Here is a 21,478-nt window from a genome sequence, read left to right on the forward strand (position 1 = left end):
AAAGGTTCACACATAGAATTCAACAATAAATATATAGGTATATATATATCTATAAAAAAAATCGTTGGCGCGCTTAGTTGGAGCTCATATGCAGTACATAACTTCACGTGTACTCACGGTGTCCTTCCACAGAACTTTTCCCCGCAATTCTCATTTTCCTCCTTGGTTAAACACAGCAATCTCACAGCTTCGTCTTAATGCGGGATTTATTTGCGTTCCCCGATTAGTTGTTGCCTCCTGTGATATTTCTGACACTGCTTATTTTCCTTTTCTCCTTCTGGGATAAATCATGTCAGACGTATTTCATGCCAGCTGTGCCTCTGTGACGGTCCTCCAAAAAGTCCTTATCACCGAACTCTGTATCGCTTAAAAAAAAAAAACCCGACTGCGCGGCTGCGTTTTTCTCTTCGACAGGTGAGGCGTCCACCTGCTTGGCGCGCGAGTGCCCTTCCCGCTCTCCTGTGGCGGCGAAAGCCACGCGTGCACTTAGCGTCAAGTAAACACTTCTGAGTTCACTACTATACCCAACTAGGAGGGTGCTACATATGTATTTAATGTAAATATAATTTCCCTTTCCTGATTTCTTATAATATTGAAAACATTTGAAATTGCATATGTTCATGTCTTCTACCTAAATCTAATATTACTTAATGAGTTACAGAGTGAACAAATAAGACTTTTTTTAACTTAGTTTATCTAATGAAGAAAGTTACCCAACACAAACTAGCACTGTGTAAAAAACGCCCCGGTCACATCAAATCAACCCAATTCAAAGAATAATTGGAGTTGGCTGATTGAAAAAACAAAAAGAAAAAACAGCCAGGCTTAATTAAAACCAGCCCTGCTTAATATAACTTTTTTTTTTTTAAATTCTTATTACTGTCAAAGCTGAGATGCTAACAAAGACTTAATAAGAAAATCATGCCACAATAAAATGAAACTCAGGGATAAAAAACTAAAAAACCTGCTGATTCGTTAAAAAATGACTATAAAGTAATTTCTAAGGCTCAGAGACAGCACTGAATCACAATGAGAACCATATTCTCCAAATGAGAACACCTGGAACAGTAGTGAATGTTCTCAGGAGTGGCTGGCCTGCCAGGAGCACACTGTGAAATCATCTGGGAAGTCACAAAGGATCCTAAAAACCAGCAAGAAACTGCAGGCTGCTCTTGCCTCAGGAAAATTCATTGTATATGACTTCAAAATCACAAATACATAGGGATAAAGGGGTTTTTTTAGAAACCACTGCTAATTAAGAACAATGTAAATGGTCACCATTCATTTGTCACGAAGCACCTGGATGATCCTCAAGCCTTTTGGAGAAATGTTCTATGGAGACTCAAGACAAAATTGGAACATTTTCAGCAACATTTTTCTTTACTGAAAGCATCAAGCAGACATAGCATTTAACAGTAAGAATATCATACCAAACGTCAAAGATGGTAGCAGTAATATGGTGCTTTTGGGACACTTTGCTACCTCAAGACCTGGATGACTTGCCATAACTGAAGCAACCTTGTATTCTACTTTGAATCAAATTGTTTTTGAGAACCTCCTGTTAACTGAGGCTGCAGTGCCGTTTGGTCTTAAACTAAGACAATGATCTAAAACACAAATACAAGTCCACACCAAAATGGCAGATAACAAAATACATTTTGAACGCGTCTAGTCAAGCTCCAGAGCTAACATCTATATAAATGCCCTGGCAGGACCTAAAGAAGCAGTCCATAATCAAGCACCTTCCAGTGTTTCTGAATTAAAGCAGTTCTTGTCAGTAAGACTGAGCCACAATTGTTTCACACAGATGTGAAAAACTGACACTGAATTAAAGGAAGTGTCTGTTTGTGGTCAGTTCAAAACAGGCATTAACTGAAAAAACACAATGAACTCTGGAGAATCAATGACAGAGCACTGAAAAGCTGCCCAGCTTCCGTTTAAATAGTGTGAAACACTGTGTTTCACCAAGTGATGCCAAGCAACCAAAATTAAGAAACGTTTAACAGGTTGCTTTTTACAAGACAGGCATAGTTAAAAGCAGAGAACTAAGCATAGCTAAGGGTTCACACCTCTTTGAATGAGGAAGTGCATACTTAAAATAATAATGAGTAAATATTCTGTAATATACATAGTAGATTAACCTGAAATATTCTTACAGGGTTAGTGGCCATTATAAAATAAAACATCTTAAGTAATAAATTGCAGCTAGCCAAAACAAAATATACATTACCCATTCTTCTTTTTCATTAAGGCAATATGGAAGTTCAAATTTCAGATCCAGGTACTACCTCTGTGGACTTTCTATGTTTTACCTGTGTCAGTATAGGTTTTCCTCTGGATAATATGGTTTGCCCCTCACATCCCAAAGATGTACATTAGTATGTTTCATTGTCAATTCTAAATTCACCCAATATAAGTGAGTGCAGGGGTGTTTGAAAATGTGCCCACTGTTAGACTGGTATCATATCCATTTTAGAAAACGTGAGCTAGACAATAGATACATCTTTCTCCCTATTGGCAACTTAGACAAAATACACTTCAGTATATATTGTATACTGTATATACAAAAATGTATATATTGTAATGGCACGGACAAGTTACATCAGCCAGGGATGAGTCACCCAAGTATGAGCTGAAATTACATCACCAGTGGCAGGAGAACCTATAGAAATGGCAAGCCTGCAAAGTTGTATGCTTTTGCTACTAGTGCAGCAAATGGTGGGCAGTCCTTTTAAGGATAGTGAGCCACTTCAAAGAGCCACGTAAAAGCAGACCTACTTGGCTCTATGAAGGAGGTGCGGGAGAATCTTGAGGCTTAGATCCATAATCTGGAGTGCCTTTTGCAGCAGCAGTATAGAGGGGAAGACAGCTGAGAGACTGCGACCTCTGCAGCTCCACCACCACTTCTCCATCTACTAAGGTCCACTACCTCCATCTACTAAGGTCCATTGCAGATGCTGGCGGAGCTTCAGCCTCATTAAGCTGGGGAAAAGTGTGGTAGATTGAGTTGCCACTGACCCAAAGTGAGCTGTGATAGGCAGGGCTGGCGATAAAAATGTGCAGGCAAATGACAAGGCAGCAGAGATCCAGACCTAGAACACAGTTTGCAGGTCCAGTTCAGTGAAGGAAACAGCCAAGAGACCAGTACATCTGCATCTCCACTCAAGGAGATTTGCCTGCTTGCCTGCAACTATCCAGTGTTGATTACCTTTGCTGCATCGCATGACAGCATAGCACTCAACATTCCAGCTGTGCCATTTGACAACACAGCCCTCACAATCCATTCGAATGTGCCCTTGTCATCCACTGCCTAACTAAAGCATAAGAGAAGACCATGCTGTTTCAACAAGTTTATGCGCTGTGGCAAGGAGTTGGATGTGGTTGCTGAGAATGACGACTTCAGTAAGAGGCCTATGTAACTTCACTAACAAGTTACATCAGCCAGGGACGAATCACCCAAATATGAGCTAGCACTACCCTATCAGTAGATGTGGTGCCTATATAAATGGCAAACCTCCAAAGCTGCATGCTTTTCAAACTAGTGTGGCAAAAGGCGATCAGTCCTTTTAAGGTTAGCAAGCCACTTTAAAGAGCATAGAATTCATCCATTGCAGAGCTCGCAACTGACACTACAATACATATACCGTATATACTGTATATGATCTCTGAGTGTGGGCTCAGAGAAGAAGCCTGCAGGAAACTGGTTTATTAAAACTGGTCCAGACGTCTTTCTAAAAGGTTTCATTTCACTCCTGCAGAGTATCAACTCCAGTCTACCCCACCCCTGCTAGCAGCACAACTTGTGTCCACTTTCGCCTGAACACTAAAAATAATATTCTGCTCTTCAATCTTAAGAGACTTTATTTAGACTTACTTTGCTGACTAGTTGGTTTGAAATAAGAAAACATTTTCTTACATCAGTCATCAGCAACCTCAGGCAATCTTTTCATCACTGCTGAAGAGAAGGTACTTGAGAGAATCACATTTAATATGTGGACATTGCAGTTAAGTTTTGATTTCCCACAGGGAAGCAACTACATTTGCTTTGTGGTCAGTGACAAATAAAATTTTGTTGCATAAGAGCTGAACATCAGTTCCAAAACAGGGAAGACCAAATGTTGTCACCCATCTTTGAGGCACTTATCTTTTGTTTCAGAAAGTACTCTAGAGACATCTCACAATTTGTATAGTGAATGGCTGTAGGGAAAAAGGTTCTGGGAAAGCTCTCTATCTAAACATTAGTTGTCAAAACATACCTGTAGTACTCAATGGAAGGTGTGATTTTATCTATAACCACTGTTCTTAAGTTACATACCTTCTCATTCACACATTCTGACATCATAGGAAGTATATTGGAATGTACTGACATCAAACCTGCCAGTTTTGGCTGTCGTGTCAACCGCATAAATTCAATAAAACACTTTCCAGACAATCTCTTCTTATGTTTCAATATTCTGACTAATAAAATTCACACATTTTTTGGAAGTTTGATTTTTTTGTAAATGTCAGATAAGACTGTCTTTTGATAATGGTGCTTAAACTTGAGGTACCTGAGCTTTAGGTGTTTTAAGCTAATACCTTCAAACACATGACACAGCAAGCATAAAATATTCAGTGTCATTTTTTTATGACTTGGAATAGAAAATGACTGTCACATGGTTGAGTTTCCTTTGATTACGTTGTGCTATACTTTCATACATCACACAATATGCAGCTTAAAAATGACGGATTTGGTCACCTTAATTACATTTATGCAAAGTTGGAAAAAAGAGAAATAAAAAAAACTTAAAAAGAAAATCATTATGAAATGATCATACAGCACTTACATGAAAATTTCACTTTAGTGATACTGAAGGAAATCACTCAATGGAAGAGTTTACAATATAATACAATCAATTGTACTGTACAATAATATACAATCAGCACATTAACTTACATTTATTATGTACACAAAGTGAACAACTTAAATAATATTTAATATGAAACTAAGTACTTTCAGTCAAACTGCACACATAGACAGATTGGTATTAGGGTACCTTAATGCCTTTGTACACAAAAAACCTTACAGACATAGGGGTGTGTGTGTGTGTGTGTGCATTTCATTCTCTTTAATCCAGAATGTGCTCTGGTACACAATAGAAGCTGTCAACCACCTCCAGATTTCTTGGAATGTGTAATGTGTGTGCCTCTGTGTGTACATATATATTTAAATATAAATTCTGTATCTCAAAAAGTACTTTTACAAAAACATTTGCAAATACATAGGCCAAGTCCTATGACTAAATGCAGCAGACTGCAAAATTCCCAGTTCAGTTAAGCAATTTGAATGGTCTCTTAGTGCTGAATATTGGTGACAGAATTTTTAAAGGCTATAGAAATAAGTACTTGATGATACAACTTGGAAAAAGATAGGTACATTTTTTTCAGAAATTATTGTCAATCATAGGTTTCCACTCAAAGACACCATGCTAAAATCACCTTTTCTCAACAATGTAAACATCATAGTATCAGAATCTGAACTTAACTCAATAACAAATGTTTGACCCCACCACCAAACTTCCATTTATATGGAAGTTAAAAGGTACATTATTTTAGTTCAACACTTGTTTTTTTTTCTTTTACCCCTCTTGTATACAGAAATAAATTATATAAGCAGCACTCTTGGAGAAAAATAAAACTTTGAGGGCATTAGACTGGTTACTAAAGACAAAGCTACAATTTTGCTGCCCTATGCTCCTTTTTTCTATGTTATGACGTGGATCCTAAACTTGCTCTATTTGTCTTCTGATGTGTGTTTCAAATGAAACAAAATATTTACCAAACGTATTTATTTTTTATGGACAAATATCCATTCACTAAATCATGATAATGTTATCAGTCATTGTAATTATCTCTGTGTCCTTCGTTCATTACAGAGACGTCAATGTCAAATCATAAGCATTTTGCAGATCATTTTGAAATCAAGAAGCTCATTCTGATATTACTGTTGAGTAGTCTCTTCTTTTGACCTTCTAACCAAAACACTGAAATCAAAGTGAATTTCATTTCCAAGCATGAGTGATTATGCACTTTTCTAAGCACAATTGTTAGCAAGCACTTTTTCTACTGGCAAGCTGACTTCTATTAAGATTCAGCTTGTTTTGCAAGATTTTGAGAACTATCTGAAACTTCTATAGGAAGTTTAAAATACTGTTACTCACTCATAGAATGTTCAAGAGGCTGTCTATGTTCTGGCATTAATTGCTTACTTTTACTAAGACATGCACCATTCACACTGTAGCTCTCTTATTCAGTGTAAACTAGTCGGCCGGTCATTACAACAGCGTTTACTGTGATTACAATCACTTTCAATTGAACTGTCTCATTTATTCATTCACTTTCTATTTTGTTTCCACAAATCTTCCCTAAGTCCAAAGACATACAGGTTAGGTGTACAGGCATTACTAAATTAGCCCTAGTAAGTGTGTGTGTGTGAGAGATTTTGCCCTGCGATGGGCTGGAGTCCTGTCCTGGTGTTGTTTCTGCCTTGTGCACTATGATTGCTGGTATTGGCAGCAACTGCCCTGCAACAATGCCCTAGATAAGTAGGTAGCCTTTTCAGTTTAAATGGCAACAAATACTGGTCAGCCAGCAGCTCAGTTACTCTCTTTACCTGACTATCTACAAGCAAGTGGTTACAGATCACATAACAAAATTACAAAGTCCATTATTGAATTGTGGCTTTAGATTAGTTGATGCGGGTCACTCGGGCTGTAGAAACAATACTAAAACCGTTAGTCCCGAGTGTCACTTGGGCAACTGTATACAAGCATCTTGAAAAAGACCAGAGGTTTACTTAGGCTGTAAAAGTGCCTACAACTTTAGTGCCAAGTGATATTCGTGCGATGGTATAGGCTTGTCTTATATAAGTGTCACGCCCGAGGGTTACCCGGGCAACAGTATGGATACGACTTCTCCTAGCCTCACAATGGTGTCTCATGAGAAATGCCTCTCATCAGCAGTGATGACGAAGTGAATCTGTCTTCAGGCAGTGAAAATAAAACAGTCAGTGAAACCGTGATTCCGGGAATCTGAAAGTGACACTCATACATATGCAGTGTGCCGTTCATATTATTATTATTGATTATTAATATTGTTTGTATCATTATTATACTTTCTACAATTCTGACTTTGTACTTTTAGTGATTGCATGTTCTACAGTGGAAAGGCTGAGATTTAATAAAAATTATTTTTCAAGACAAAAAATACACTTTTAACATGTTTTTTGGAGAAAAACACGTAACACTAAGGAGGTTAGCTACTAGTTCAAAATTAAGTCATATTTTCTACTATTTATATTGTGTAATATGTGAAGCAACAATATTACTGTGTGTCTTCTGGAAGGAACATAAATGAAAAACGATGTTTCATCCTGTCTCTTGTGACAATGACAGAGCCGAGGAAATTGCACATTTGCATTGACCAGCAGACCACCTTTATTTTCTCTGAAACTGTTGAAATTTAAAAACATTTTCTTTAAAATGTAACATTGACATTTAATTTACTGTTAATGGCATTGTAAATCAATGAAATTTTAAGAGCATTTTAGGTCACTTTGAAAGTTACCATTACTAAACTTATTAACAAACACAAGCAACGTATAGTGTGTAAATGTAAAGGTAAAAGGAGAAACACATTGAAAAATAGCTTGCCTTACTTAATGCTGGAAGTATCAAAAATAAAACGAGTAGGAGTTGTATGTAAAGGAGAATAATTATGATACAGCAATAATGAAAACCTGGCTAAATAACAATGACAAGGATTAGTATAACAGAGGGATACACTATTTTTAGGAAGGATAGACAGAACAGAACAGATAAGGAGGTGGAATTGCTGTTTATGTCAAACAGAATTTAAATGCAAGTCCCCTTCAGTTGGACAATGAGCCCCATCTTAGTGAGCACATGTGGCTTCACCTGGAATGCATTAGGGAAAGAGGTCTTATTTTAGGAGTGTATTAGTAATATTAAAAAGGCAAGTATACAAGGGGATATTATATTAATGGGGGATTTTAACTATCCGAATATTAACTGGGATAACTTGCAAATAGCGCAGCACAAGAGGAGGACTGACTGTTTTTTAACACAGTATGTTAAAGCACCAACGCAAGGTGAAGCCTATCTGGATTTAGTTTTATGTAATAATCCGGATAGAACTGAAGGTGTAGAGGTGATTGAACCACTAGGGTCAAGTGACCATAATATAATTCAGTTCTCAGTGTTTTGGATGTGTGGATACAAACACTAAAACTGTTAATTTTAACATTGGTAGGGCACATTTTGAGCAAATGTGCAAATGTGAGGATAGACTGGGATAAGCTTTTATGTGTGGAAACAGTTGAAGAGCGGTGACACAACTTTAATTAATGTTTCACATGTAATGCAGGGCAGGTACATATTAATCGGAAATTAAAAAAAACTCTGCAGTAGATTAATAAAAAGTTTTAAAAAACAGATGGAAAGAAAAAGAAGCTGCAAAAGACATAAGACTAATAACTCCAATGTGAATTTTAGGACATATGAGAACATGACGGCAACCATTAAAAAGGATATCAGGGAGGCTAAAAGACAGTTGGAGAGCAATATAGCAGATAAGGTGAAAGATGACCCAAAGAAATTCTTTCAGTATTTTAGCAGTAAAAAACAGTCAAGGAGGAGGTGAAGGAATAGTAAAGGGAAATAAAAAAAATGCAGACAGTGAAATAGTAGATGCACACGATTTATTGTTAATAGAACACTGAATCATAGTGAATATAATTTGGCTTTTTTGACATTGATTAACAGAAGAAACACTTTTGTGGAAAATTGAAAACAGATATCTGTAAATTGGTGTAAATTAATTATAAAAATAAGGTCTGTATTAGGCCTTGAACATCTGGGGCCTCATGTATAAACAGTGCGTACGCACAGAAATGTCGCGTAAGAACGTTTCCACGTTCAAATCGCGATGTATAAAACCTACACTTGGTGTAAAGCCACACACTTTTCCACGGTACCTCATACCCTGTCGTACGCAAGTTCTCCGCTCGGTTTTGCAGATTGGGGGCACCCAGCATCAAACCTGTAACAATATAATGGTCCACAGAATGGTCAAACTATTCTAAATACCATAACTGCTTTAGCGTTGTTACTCTCACTGCACCTTCTTCTTCTTCTGTCAGCTGCTCCCGTTAGGGGTTGCAATAGAGGATCATCTTTTTCCATATTATTCGCACTGCACCACACAGAGTATTTATATCACTGTATCTAAGTGTGAATTACAGATCTACAGCAATTGGAATTATCGGTATACAGCATCAAGCACTCACTGCCTCAGCCATTCACTATTTGAACTGCTCTCCTCCGACCAACACTTCACAGCCTTTCCTGTTCGGACCTCGCGGTTCACAAGAACTATACACGCACTCAATCAGTCCATCAAGTACTCCTTGTAGAACTGTTTGTACTTGCAAGTTACCTTGAGGTAATTGTACTTATGATAAAGTTATAATATTGCACAACCTGAGCCACTTTATAAAGCGCGTATTTACATATGATGACGATATCATTTTTAAGATAAAATGCAGCAAAATATGTTGATTATATTATACAGATAAAACTTTAACTTTAACTACACGGTGCCGCAGCGCTAGCGAGCTTGAGCTTCGTTCACGGTTTGTTCCTGCCTCGCGCTGTTTTCATGCTGTGGCTGGTGCGATACTGGAAGGATAGATGGATAGAATAATTAAACATTACGAAGATATTTCGATGTTCCTTAAAAGTTTTTAAAGAATCGGCGTTCTAAGCTTACAGATGGCTTAACGTCTATTACAGAGCTGATTGTGTGGTGATTGGGTATTTGGAGAACGAAAAGTAAGGACAGGAATTGGGGGTTAGTACATTTGAAAAAGACAGTACTTCTGTAATAAAGCATTTCATTGAAGGTCGCACATGGCGCAGCAAGAATCTTGCTGTAAGACATGAACAATCACTGCGCCACCGTGTTCCATTGTTTAATAACGTGCTTTAACTCATATCATCATGAAAATTATACAACGTATACATCTCAGTATTTTAATTACTCAGAGAGCTGTAATATTATGAATGTAATGGATTCTGTGTCCTGTCGGAGGAAGAGCACGTAGCGATTCACACACATAGAGCACATAGAAGATCAAATACACAACAAAGCATTTAACGTGCTACTTTAGTTATGATGAGATTTGAGAAACTAGTAAATTAAAATTTTTTAAGATGAAGTTTATGATGTTCTACTTTAATGACAAAATAAACTACGTGATTAAAGTGGAAATTTCGAGATTAAAGTTGACATTTCGTGCTTTTTTCACACTGTGTGCCTTTTTTTTCATTGTACCCTAGGCTTTCATATGACACTCAGATGTTGGGCTATGAATCGCCTTTTCATGCCGACTTTGATATGTGACAACTTTTTTATTTCGGGCACTATGCGACTTTGTGATCTTGAGCTTTCGAGTTTCTCCGACACGCTATGTCACTCGATCAACTTCCTTTTGTTGCTTATATAACTGTTTAAACCAACAAATAGTAAGTTTTTCTTTGCCTCCATTTGGTAGTCGCTGAAATTCTTCTATTTTTCCTCGTACTTTTCCCATTGCCTTTTCACAGAACACTGGGCTTAAGGGCTATTTATATTGATTTGCATATTCAAAGAGGCATAATTCTGGGAGAAGTTGGGGCGGGACAGCAAGCGATTGCACCTGCGTTTTTTTCCACGCTGAGCGGGATTTATGTAGCGGAAGAACGCGGAAGATGACAAACGCACAGATTCCTGCATTTGGATTTTTCTGTGCGTAAGCACATTTCGGCTTTTGTGCTTACGTCATGTTATAGTGCGAATTCTACGCACGGCATTATGCATGAGGCCCCTGAACACTACAAGTTTTACTTCTAAAATTGCTCAAGCTCTGTCAGCCTGCATGGGGATTGCAAGTGAACAGATTTTATCAGGCCCAACCATAGGTTCTGCATTGGTTTAAGATTTGGACTTTGATAGGACCATTCCAGGACATTATCATTGTTGTTAGTAAGCTATTTCTGTTATACTTGGGGTTGTTGTCTTGCTAGAAAATAAATCTTCTCCTATGGTGCTAGTTTTGTGCAGAATGAAGGCGGTTTTCCACGTACTTTGCTGAATTTAATTTAAACTCTAAGCCCTCCAGAGCGTCCTACAGAGTATGATGCTGCCACCACAATGCTTTATGGTGGAGGTAGTGGGATTTTGGTTACATGCACTGTTTGGCACATGCCAAACACGGTGTTTAGTCTGATGGCCAAAATGCTCGATTTTGATCTTAGAACCTGTAGAACCTTCTTCCTGGTGAATTCAGTCTTCCATGTGCCTTCTGGCAAATTCTAGCCAAGATGTCACGTGTGCTTTCTTTAATACTGGCTTTCTCTTTGCTATTACCCCATAAAGCTGTGATTGGTAAATCCTGTGGGCAGCAGTTGTTGTCTCTACGATTTTATACAGTGCAGCTTGTAACTCCTTTAAAGTTATCTTTGTTCTCCCGATGGCCTCTCTTCACTAGTCTTCTCACACTACCATTCAGTTTTTGTGAACAACTACCATTTGGCAAATTTACAGTTATACCATACTCTTTCCATTTTTTAATGATTCATTTAAATCAACTCCAAGCAATATTGAGTGACTTAGTTATTTTTTTGTCTCCATTCCCTGTCTTGTGCTTTTCAATCACCTTTTCACAGAGCTGTATGGAGTGTTCTTTTGTCTTCATTGTGTAGTTTAGGCCACCATAATGACTCACCACAAGTTGGATCTTCCAGAAACGGTGATTTTAGACTACAACCAATTGAAACTTCGGACACGTGATCTCCACTGAACTGATCATGTGACTCCTAAAACCATCTGACTAAGCCTGAGAACATTTAGGAGTGTCATATTGTAGGGGATGAATGACTAAGTGATCAAGTATTTTGTGTTTTATATTTGTATTATTAATTAATCAATCACTTAGCAGAGATCTGTTTTCACTTTGACATTATGGAGTCTTTTCGTGTTGGTCAATGTTAAAAAAGTCAAATTAAATCCTCTGTGATTCAATGCTGCATAACAATGAAATGTGAAACCTTCCAAGGGAGTGAATACTTTTATAAGCACTGTAAAATTAACCTACTATGCACATCTTCGGGATATTGGGGTTGGGGGATAAAGTACCCAAAGAAAAGGTTGCACAGATACATTAAAAATGCACAGCTTTTGCTACATTTTTAGCTTCCCAATGAATATAATGTCCATTTTTCATACCTGTTTATTCCATTTCAACTTTGTATGGGGCAAAAGTTGAACAAGGCAGAATCTGCCAATCCTGGACTGGATGCATATCCATCATTGGACATACTTTAACACTCACTCATACTGGGCTAGCTCAGCATCAGAAATTAAACTAACGTGAATATTTATGGCATGTGGGAGGAAACTGAACTTAAACCATTCTAGAAGACATAGTACTAAATGTATTATCATTATGCCTTCCCCTTAAAATCAAAGAGTTAATTGTGATTTGGTTATAGTTGTAAACTATCTACTAAAACAATATTTTATTAAGAAACAAACAATGATGTAGCACATTGTAAACAAATGTAAATATACAAAATGTTGTAATCAAAACTCACTACACCATTTCTATCCCTCTTCTACATAGGAGCCAGTTCTCAGAATCATTGAAATGAGCTTAGATACCACATCATTCAAGACTAGATGCTAATCCATTACAGTGCACCCAATCACACACGCATCCTTGCAAAAGTCATTTTAGAAGGGTCTATTAACAAAGTGAAATACTTTACAGAGTGACAAGGAATGAGAGAGGTTTGTAGAACACAAAGAAAAAAAGGGGCGCTTGTAAACGTCATACTAGTAAAAGATATCCTGGAGAGTCCACAGTCCAAGGTGTTTAGCTAGAACTATGATTAAACTTAAAATTTAAAACAAAGCCTAATTTAAGACAAAGCTGTCTGAGAGTGTTCAAGCAGTGACATCAATTCATCTAAAATGATAAAACACACAGAATGGAAAATGTTGTAAACTTCAGTATATCAGCTTCCATGATTTTCATTAAAATAAAGAAATTATTAACACATGAAAAAATATGGAATCTATTAAAACCCCATTGATCAGTGTCAAAAAAGCCAAATTAAATCCACTATGCAGTGCACTACTAACAAAATTGTTCCAATAATTAGACTGTTTCCACAATATTAAACTGTATTTCAGTTCTTTAAAAATGAAGTTCTACTAAGTGGAACATTTTGTAAATTGCTGTACAACTCAACCACATCTAAGTTTAGTCATGCTTAAAACTAATAATGATCTTCTGTGTTATGTTTTAACCTTTGTTGAATTTAACACTTAAATGAATTCCATTATTCAAGCATTTTGGACCCATTAACGCCTGCATCCATTGAACTAGGCACAAGGCGGGACAGAGCCAGCCTCGGATGGTGTAGCAGACAGTCGTAGGGCACACATATATTCACAGTCACTCATACAGAGTCAGTTTAGAGTTGCCAAGAAACCCATCGTTCAAGTCTAAATCACTTGGAAAAAACACATAAGGACTTTGGGACAATGTGCATATTCGACAGACAGCGTAAACCTTATAACATCATGCCACTTTATGTTAATCTGCAATTAAATATATTGCTGAACTTTTAAATATTGTACAACTAAGATATTTAAGATTTGATTAAGCTGAGTAATGCATTTATACATTTCACTTACCAGAAATTCAGAACATTTTCTCTTTATATCCCTTTACCTTAAAACTTTCATCCATTGCTGAAAAGTTAATACAACTTATAGAAACCAGGATCATAAGCAGACCTAGGAAATGCAACTTTATTTTCATTATGTGGCAGGTAGGTTTAGAATTTCAAATCAACCCTTTTTGATGACACATATAAAAATACTATCTGTGTTACCTGCAATAGTAATTTCTAACTCAATGGGCCTAAGTTATACTGACATCAGTTGATTGGATTTATCAGAAGTACCACATAACTATACCACATAACTAAGTTCTACAATATTTTATTTATTTATTTATTTATTTATTTATTTATTTATTTATGTAAAATCAGGGATTAATATTATTAGTTCTCTGGAGTTCCTTATCTTTGAATTTGCAACATACAATTGCCCATCACTAAAGTATTTGTTACATAGATAAGTTCTTGCTTTTCCTAGTGACTGACCTTGGCTTTTGTTGATGAACATTTTAACATCATTTTGAATTCACAGGGGTAATCAGTAGGAATGATGAGCATTTTGGGTATAAATATGATCATTAAAATATAATTATACTGTATATAACCCTTTAGCATATCTTGTAATAATGGTAGTTTTAGTCAGATCTGAATGTAACACTTTTTCTATAATCTTGTACCATTACAAAGTTTTGGATGGTTTAAATTAAAAGAAATATACTGTACACTAAGTCGTTGTTTATTTTAACTTATTACCTACAGCATTGATGTATACAGGCTGCACATTCATATAGCCATTGCAGTGAATCAAATATTTTAAGCAATGTGCAGAAAAAGTGAAAAGAAATAATATTGTGAAATATGTACAATGTTCGCCTCCTCTATTTTCTGTCTGTTGGTGACCACTTATTTAGTTGCAGAAGTGCTTAAACTAACCAAAGCATGTCATTGCTGCTGGGTTGCGTTGTACACAGATTTTGAAGTTGTTTCTGCTTTATGTAGCATAGTAGCACATCGTGGTGTGACCTGCAAGGAGACATCACAGTTCACCACAATACTGCATGTACTTCACTTCAAAGTATATGTATATAAGCGAGACTGACAATCCAAGGCTGACATCATCACCCGACTCTGTTGAATTTGTATGTATTTTATACCACATTACAAGGAGTAAAGCCTTATGTGTACTTACTGTGTGACGCAAGTATACAGACCACAATACAAACTGCATACACAGTAAGTCAATAAAACACATTCATACTTGACGTGGCCCATTTGATGGTCACGTTAATATTCTCCTAGTCAGTAGGCAACAGTGCCAGTCAATGTTGCATACCTATCAACGTCACAGCAAAGCAATTGTGCCTGCTATTACTGACTTTAAGAGGTTAAAAAAGGAGAAGATGAAGTGCCAGACCCATTAACCTAAAGCAGTGAAGGAAGGGTAAGTATAATATTTTTGTGAGTGGGGTAATGTACATGACAAACAGATGTACTTCAAATATTTTCTGAAGTCTATCTTGCACTTTAATGACCTGCTACATCGTATTCTGGCACCCACATAATTAGCACTCCTGAAATTCACGACATTGCATAAACATTGCTGCATCCACATTGATGAAAACTTAGACAGCTGTGGGGATGTGTCACTGTGTATGACGTAATTTTTCACAGCATGGGCATGTCAATTATAAACCAAGCTTAAGAAATAGAGAGTACTGTGTGTACCCAAAGAAGCAACATATTAAACATGTCATCTTTCAGTTGCACCATACTTCACTTGCATAACGTGGCAACCTCATTCTCTGCACAAGTGCTTCTTTTCTCCCTACATCATCATTACTGGAAAAAAAAAACATGCACAGGTTTGTTTTTTATGACGTTACTAAATTTCAGTCTAATCAGCGGAAGCGTTTCTGAGATGTTCCAATATTTGGCTTGTCCATAGATAACTATTGCCCTGGATATATCATCTTCCCAAATTTCAGCTTTCTAACTAAATGGGAAACTATTCAATCCCCTTGAAAGTCATAATAACTGAACTTATAACTACTTCTTTTTCAGTTAAATATCTATGGAAATTGGTTTATTTTGCCTTTGGAAATGTATTGTTGCAGCATACAAGTTCACATTAAAAATACTGAATGGATAATGTTGATTAAAAGACAACCTTGTAAAATGCAGATTTCCTGAATAATCATCAGAAGTATTTTGAGCATTAAAAGAAAGTTATGGTAAAGATGAAATGCACAGCATGTCGTTTAGTCCTTACTAACATATCAACTTCACTTAAGAATAGGCCACGATTTAACAGCATTATGAAGTAATGGTACGTTTCTTTTTAATTTCACATGCAACTATGTGCACAGTATTAGCATGTCTAACTGAAATCCAACTATGCACAATTTCAATTTTTATACATTTTTAGTATTAACAATAAAAAAATAAATGAAACTCACTGGGAACACCAGAGACCAGTCTCAAAGGGCGTAAAACCCTGAAGGCTCGAAGAGCTTTCACATCAAATCCTGCTGCTTTTCCACCTATAGGGCTTGTTCCTTCTGCTTTGGTTGCTTGTTCTAAAATAGCACTAAAAAGTCTGAGGAAGAAAATCAGTAGAAATTATTGTTTATATTTATATAAATCACCAAAAACATCATCAGTTAAAAAAAATCACCTTTATAATATATTCATGGTTAAAATTAATTTGCACTTGAAATTATGAAAATATGGAAAGGCAAATCAGAGGCATTTATTTTTTTTTAAATTCTATCTACATTAATAACAGTAATTAATCAGCATTAAACATATCTTGAAATTAATCATTCTATTCCTAAATGGTATAATGAACGTATTATAAAAGAGTAGCAGTAAACAATTAATTGTCAAGGTCTATGGGACTTTAGATAATACACAGATAATGTACAGATGAATTAATGCATGTTATCAGTACCTAATTAAAAAAAAAGAATAAAAAGTTGTCCAAAATGAACCTGAAAACATAAAACTAAATTAGATTTGTATGTTTGTTGTTGCCTTTATTTAATTTAAGTTTAAAAATTCAGATCCAGGGCTTTGCAATATATTAACAAGTCTTGTATATTCCAGTATAGTACAGTTCTTCTTGTCTATTTGGTCATTTGGCTTCACTTACATGAATATCAATTTGCCCCCCACACTTAGAATCAAGCCACTTCTCCTTAGTGCAGATGCTAGTCTCTTTCCTATCAGAGATAGAATATACTGTACATGTCTGTTTCCTCAGCAGTTTGAAAGTTGTGAACCGAATTAAAAACAGTGTCAGACTCCAACTAGCCCTCCTTCTCTTTGCCAACATAAGGTCCCTGATCCACTAACAGAACAGAGTTTCCATGATGTAAATGTATGTGTGACAGATGTCAAATAATGGTGTATACTTTAAGTTGGTGAAGTAAAATTATTGCCTGAATAAACTCCAGACTGTTTGTCCAACATATTTACTTCTTATAAAATGTATTATTCTGTTGGATAATGACCTTGTAAAAAAGCTCAAAAATACTGGAAACAACTCGATGAATAGCTAAGGCTTTTTGCTATGTTGACAAAGAAATTTGTTACATTCAAAGACATACAGAATATGAAAGGATGACCCTGATATGATAACTTAAGCAGGTTGTTGGGATTTCCTGTTCAATTTTCAAATGTAGCAAAAAAGGGTAAATGTCTTCCTTACTTTAATGAGTTTAAAGGAAACCATCCACACAGGAATAGGAGAGAAGAGTAGAGGGCTATCCACTGAGCAATATGGAAATCACATCCTTCATTTGTGTTATTTTAGTATATTTAGAATGTTCTGTTTCATATTCCAAAAAACAAAAAACAAAAACCAGCCAGTAGAATTATGAAAATAAGATTCTCTTGCACTCAGAAGCCTGAGACAGGGGAGTTCTTCTTTAGCTCCACTGGTTAAAACAGCAGATCCAAATAGAAAGAACAGTAATCAGAGAGGCCCAGCATCCCAAAGCTTCTCAGAGAAAATTAGTCTCATTCCAAACCAATTCCTTGCTGGTGACAGTGTCTCTTTATTGGCCCGGTGTGTACGTTTCCAGCTTTTTACAACCAGAGTAGCTTTCACATTAGTTCTAGTGCCAAGCTAGTACTTGTACTGTGGAAGAATATTTTTAGGGTAATGTAGCATTCATCTTAAAGAAATAGCATAAAGGCTTAATGTCAGAAACCTGCTCAGGCACACCAGGAAACCAGATAAAGGTCAAGTGAACACCAAAACGTACACTGAAATATTAGAATTGATTAAGGAAAAATACTGAGATGGTCAAGTAAATAATGTACCAGTTGAAAGGTTATATACAAAGTGTACTGAAGGACGCCTAAGAGATGACTAAGAAATCAGCAGAAATCCAATAAATGAGAATGGACAGTTGTCATATGCACAGAAATATCAAGGGTGGTGGCACAACTCAAAGGTATAAGAAGAACCAGAAAATAACATACTTTTATTTTATATAAATCATTTGGGTGTAAATCATTCAACCAACCAGAGGGAAATGTATGCATTGATTGACACTGTATGTAAATTCAAAAGTTACAAAAATGAACCTCTATTCTTTGTTTCTCTTACCATTCTGACCATGCTGTAACAGACTGCTTTTGAAGAATGCTCCCTCCAAGGCATTATTAAAAGATACAATGAGCAGCTTTTCTCCTGCCTGATAACTGATTTGTCCTGTTAGGGGACGTTTCTTTCTTTAGTAAGATGTTAAATTTCTACCACAGTACTTACTAGTAATGCCATAAAATAAACTGAGTTTGCCAGCTGAACTGTCACATGTTTATATTCCATAATCAAAATTGTGTTCATTTGAATTTATATCATTTCTAATATTTAGCCTTGCATTTCATGAAGTGCTTTACCAATAAGCAGCTTGCTGTCTTTTGTTTAATCTGAATTGTAATTGTTTCTGCTCATAAAAACAACCCTCCTAATAACAGTAAAATTAAGTCATTAAAAAAATTGTCCAACGAAGCAGACAATGATGATGAATTCAAACATGTGTATCCCTCTTTTTTATCTGATTATGGTTGTGACCACTTACAAAATCTAATATGTAATGAGAATATGCTCCAAGTAGTAGAAGAAAATAAGTATTTTATGTCTCATAATAGTTTCTTTGTATTTATTTTAAATTATACCATAATAGAAAATTACTGAAAAATGAGGAAGGTACTCACCCCACCACCACAATAATAAAATCCAGTAAATTCCATCCATTTCTGAGATATGCATTTGGGTGAAAAAGCAGTCCATATGCGATTACCTTTAAAAATGCTTCAACTGTAAAAATGATGAGGAAGAGGTACTCCACACGTTCCTAAAATACAAAGACACATGTACAGTGTTTAGTGTTTACAGCAAGTAATTGCAAAATTAATTCTCAAACCAACTTTTACTTGTCAAGCTGTTCAAGAATTGATCATCTTTGTTAGACATCACACAGGTCTTTGAAGTTGTGGGCTTTTCAGTTGTCAACACAAGTTCAGACATCACACTGTAAAAAGCTTAGTGGCTGTCCTTTAGCATTCAAAATTAACTTAATTTTTTGTAGCATTTGTGCTAATTAGTGCCACCCAATACAACTCCTTCTATCCATCACTGAATCGAGTTAAAGTAAACAATGGGCCAGAACTGGCTCTGCCAGATGCATCGAGTGCAAGGCAGAAACCAACCATTTATAGCTTGCATGTCTATTGCAAAAGTTAGTTATGCCTTTGCCCACATGAGGCAGAGGCACCAGGTAACAAAAACTGTACATGTTTTGTATATGGAAATACAACCAGAGTGGCTGGAAAAAAATACAAGGTAAAATAAAAAATTTAAAATCCAAACAGTTACTGAGCTGGCATTCAAACCCAGTGTCCTGTTGCTGTGAGGCAGCATTGCTAACCACTGCACCATTGCACCACCTGCATATTCATTTCAACATTTTAGAATTAGAGCACAGGAAGGTTAATTGACCAAACAAGAGGTCTGTGATTAGGACTGAACGTGCAACCATCTGCCTTATAGTGCACCTTTTAATCTATAAGAGAGAGGTTAGGAGCATGTGCAGATAGAGCGTGTTGCCACACCCACCACATGACAAACCACCTCAAGATCCCAGATTAGGTGCAGCCATGCGATGGGTGACACCTCAGCACCACACTACTTCAGATGGAATGGAACAGTGTGAGGTTTTTTATGGTGGCTGGAGTGCCAATTCTGCCACCAACCCCTAGGTTTTTCCCTGCAGGTTGGAGGTAGAGTCACTTCTGGCGTTTACGGGATTTGAACCGGCAACCTTCTGATTGCCAGTGCAGATCCCTAGCCTCAGAGCCACCATTTCACCCTTTATTATTTATCTAAGCCTACGCAAAAAAATACAATCAATATTGTAGCACTGGTTTTGAGTAAACAGATATTGGCCAGAACATCCATATATTAAAGCAATCAAAGAGTTGCACATAGCAGTGAATTAGCAATTATTTTTGTTAAAGATGTGCTTTCTGTTATTTGTATAAAAGCTGCTCTTAAATTTCAGAGTTCTCAGCTGTGTTACCTGAATGTTCTTTGAAGAATTTATTTTAATGGAACACCTGCCAGAAGCCCTTTCAATCTTTCCTGATAAGTCATTCCTTTTGGCCGTGGAAAGAGTCCATTATCATTTTCCTGAATTGCAGTGATACTTTGACCAATATTGCACAATGCATTAAAGAAACTTCTTTATAAGTTCATTACATATGTTAAGAAGGCCCTTCTATTCTTGCTGGCTATTCCTGAGCTGTGTGTGTATCAGTATTAATAAAGAAGATCTGTCAATATGAATGTGCACCAGGATATACATTATGTTTTGAAAATGGTTCTAAGATCAATTGTTTTCAAAATATTATCCCTCTTCATCATAACACAATTTATATGGGTACTCTAATTTTAGATCTCTAGGATGTTTTGCTGGACTATTTAATATTGCTGGATGCAAAATCTAAGTTTAAAATGTGACAAACTACTTTTATTTGCTGAGACGTCCTTTTCCTTTATGCACTAGAGTCACTAACAATACAATTCAACTTCTTTTAAATCTGTTGATATTGTTTCAGAGGTACTGAAGCTTGTTCCCGCATGTCCAACCATGATCACTAAAAATATTAGACTGGTTTTATTTTTTTTCATCCATAATATTCTCTACCAGTCAAAAGTTTTAGAACACTCCCATTTTTACAATTTGTATTTAAATTTAAAAAAGTGCAAGTCCACTGAAATACCTGAAGTGGTTCAAGGTAAGCCAGAGGTTAAAAAAAAAATAGGTTACCAAAAACTAAACAATATTGTAATTTTCAGAGAGATAAACAAGGCCTTTTTCATGGAACAATTAATGAGTTAACAACTTACAGCTTTTCTAGAGCAATGCAAGTTAATTAAGTCTTGAAAGTTGACTTAGACAATTCCTATAGGTGTCCTAACTTTTGTTGATTACTTACAAACTCTATGACTGTATAAAAGCAGCATTGGAACAAACTGTGTTGCTACACCCTCGGCAACATTATTTGGACAATATTGCATTGTATTTTGCTATCATAATGGAAGAAAAAGTCAGTTAACAAAGGAAGAGAGGCAAATCATTAAAACTTTCAGAATTGTAGGTCTTTCCTTTAAAGAAATT

General features: G+C 36.2%; 1 protein-coding gene across 8 annotated transcripts in view; it reads right to left on the minus strand.

The window, feature by feature from the left end:
• Positions 1-21,478, minus strand: part of cacna1c (calcium channel, voltage-dependent, L type, alpha 1C subunit) — a 1,063,887-nt gene that overhangs the window by 449,890 nt on the left and 592,519 nt on the right. For 7 of the 8 annotated variants that reach the window (XM_051921414.1, XM_051921413.1, XM_051921412.1 and 4 more), the window contains exon 1: positions 16,244-16,364. Coding sequence is in view for 1 of the 8 variants with exons in the window: in XM_051921415.1 (XP_051777375.1) it covers positions 16,244-16,383; positions 19,014-19,153 (280 nt within the window). In the remaining 7 variants the exon portion in view is untranslated. Of the gene's footprint in view, positions 1-16,243; positions 16,384-19,013; positions 19,154-21,478 lie in introns of those variants that run through there. The other variant, XM_051921415.1, reaches the window with a different exon arrangement.

This window comes from Erpetoichthys calabaricus, chromosome 18, assembly GCF_900747795.2.
Source record: "Erpetoichthys calabaricus chromosome 18, fErpCal1.3, whole genome shotgun sequence".
Taxonomy (NCBI): domain Eukaryota; kingdom Metazoa; phylum Chordata; class Cladistia; order Polypteriformes; family Polypteridae; genus Erpetoichthys; species Erpetoichthys calabaricus.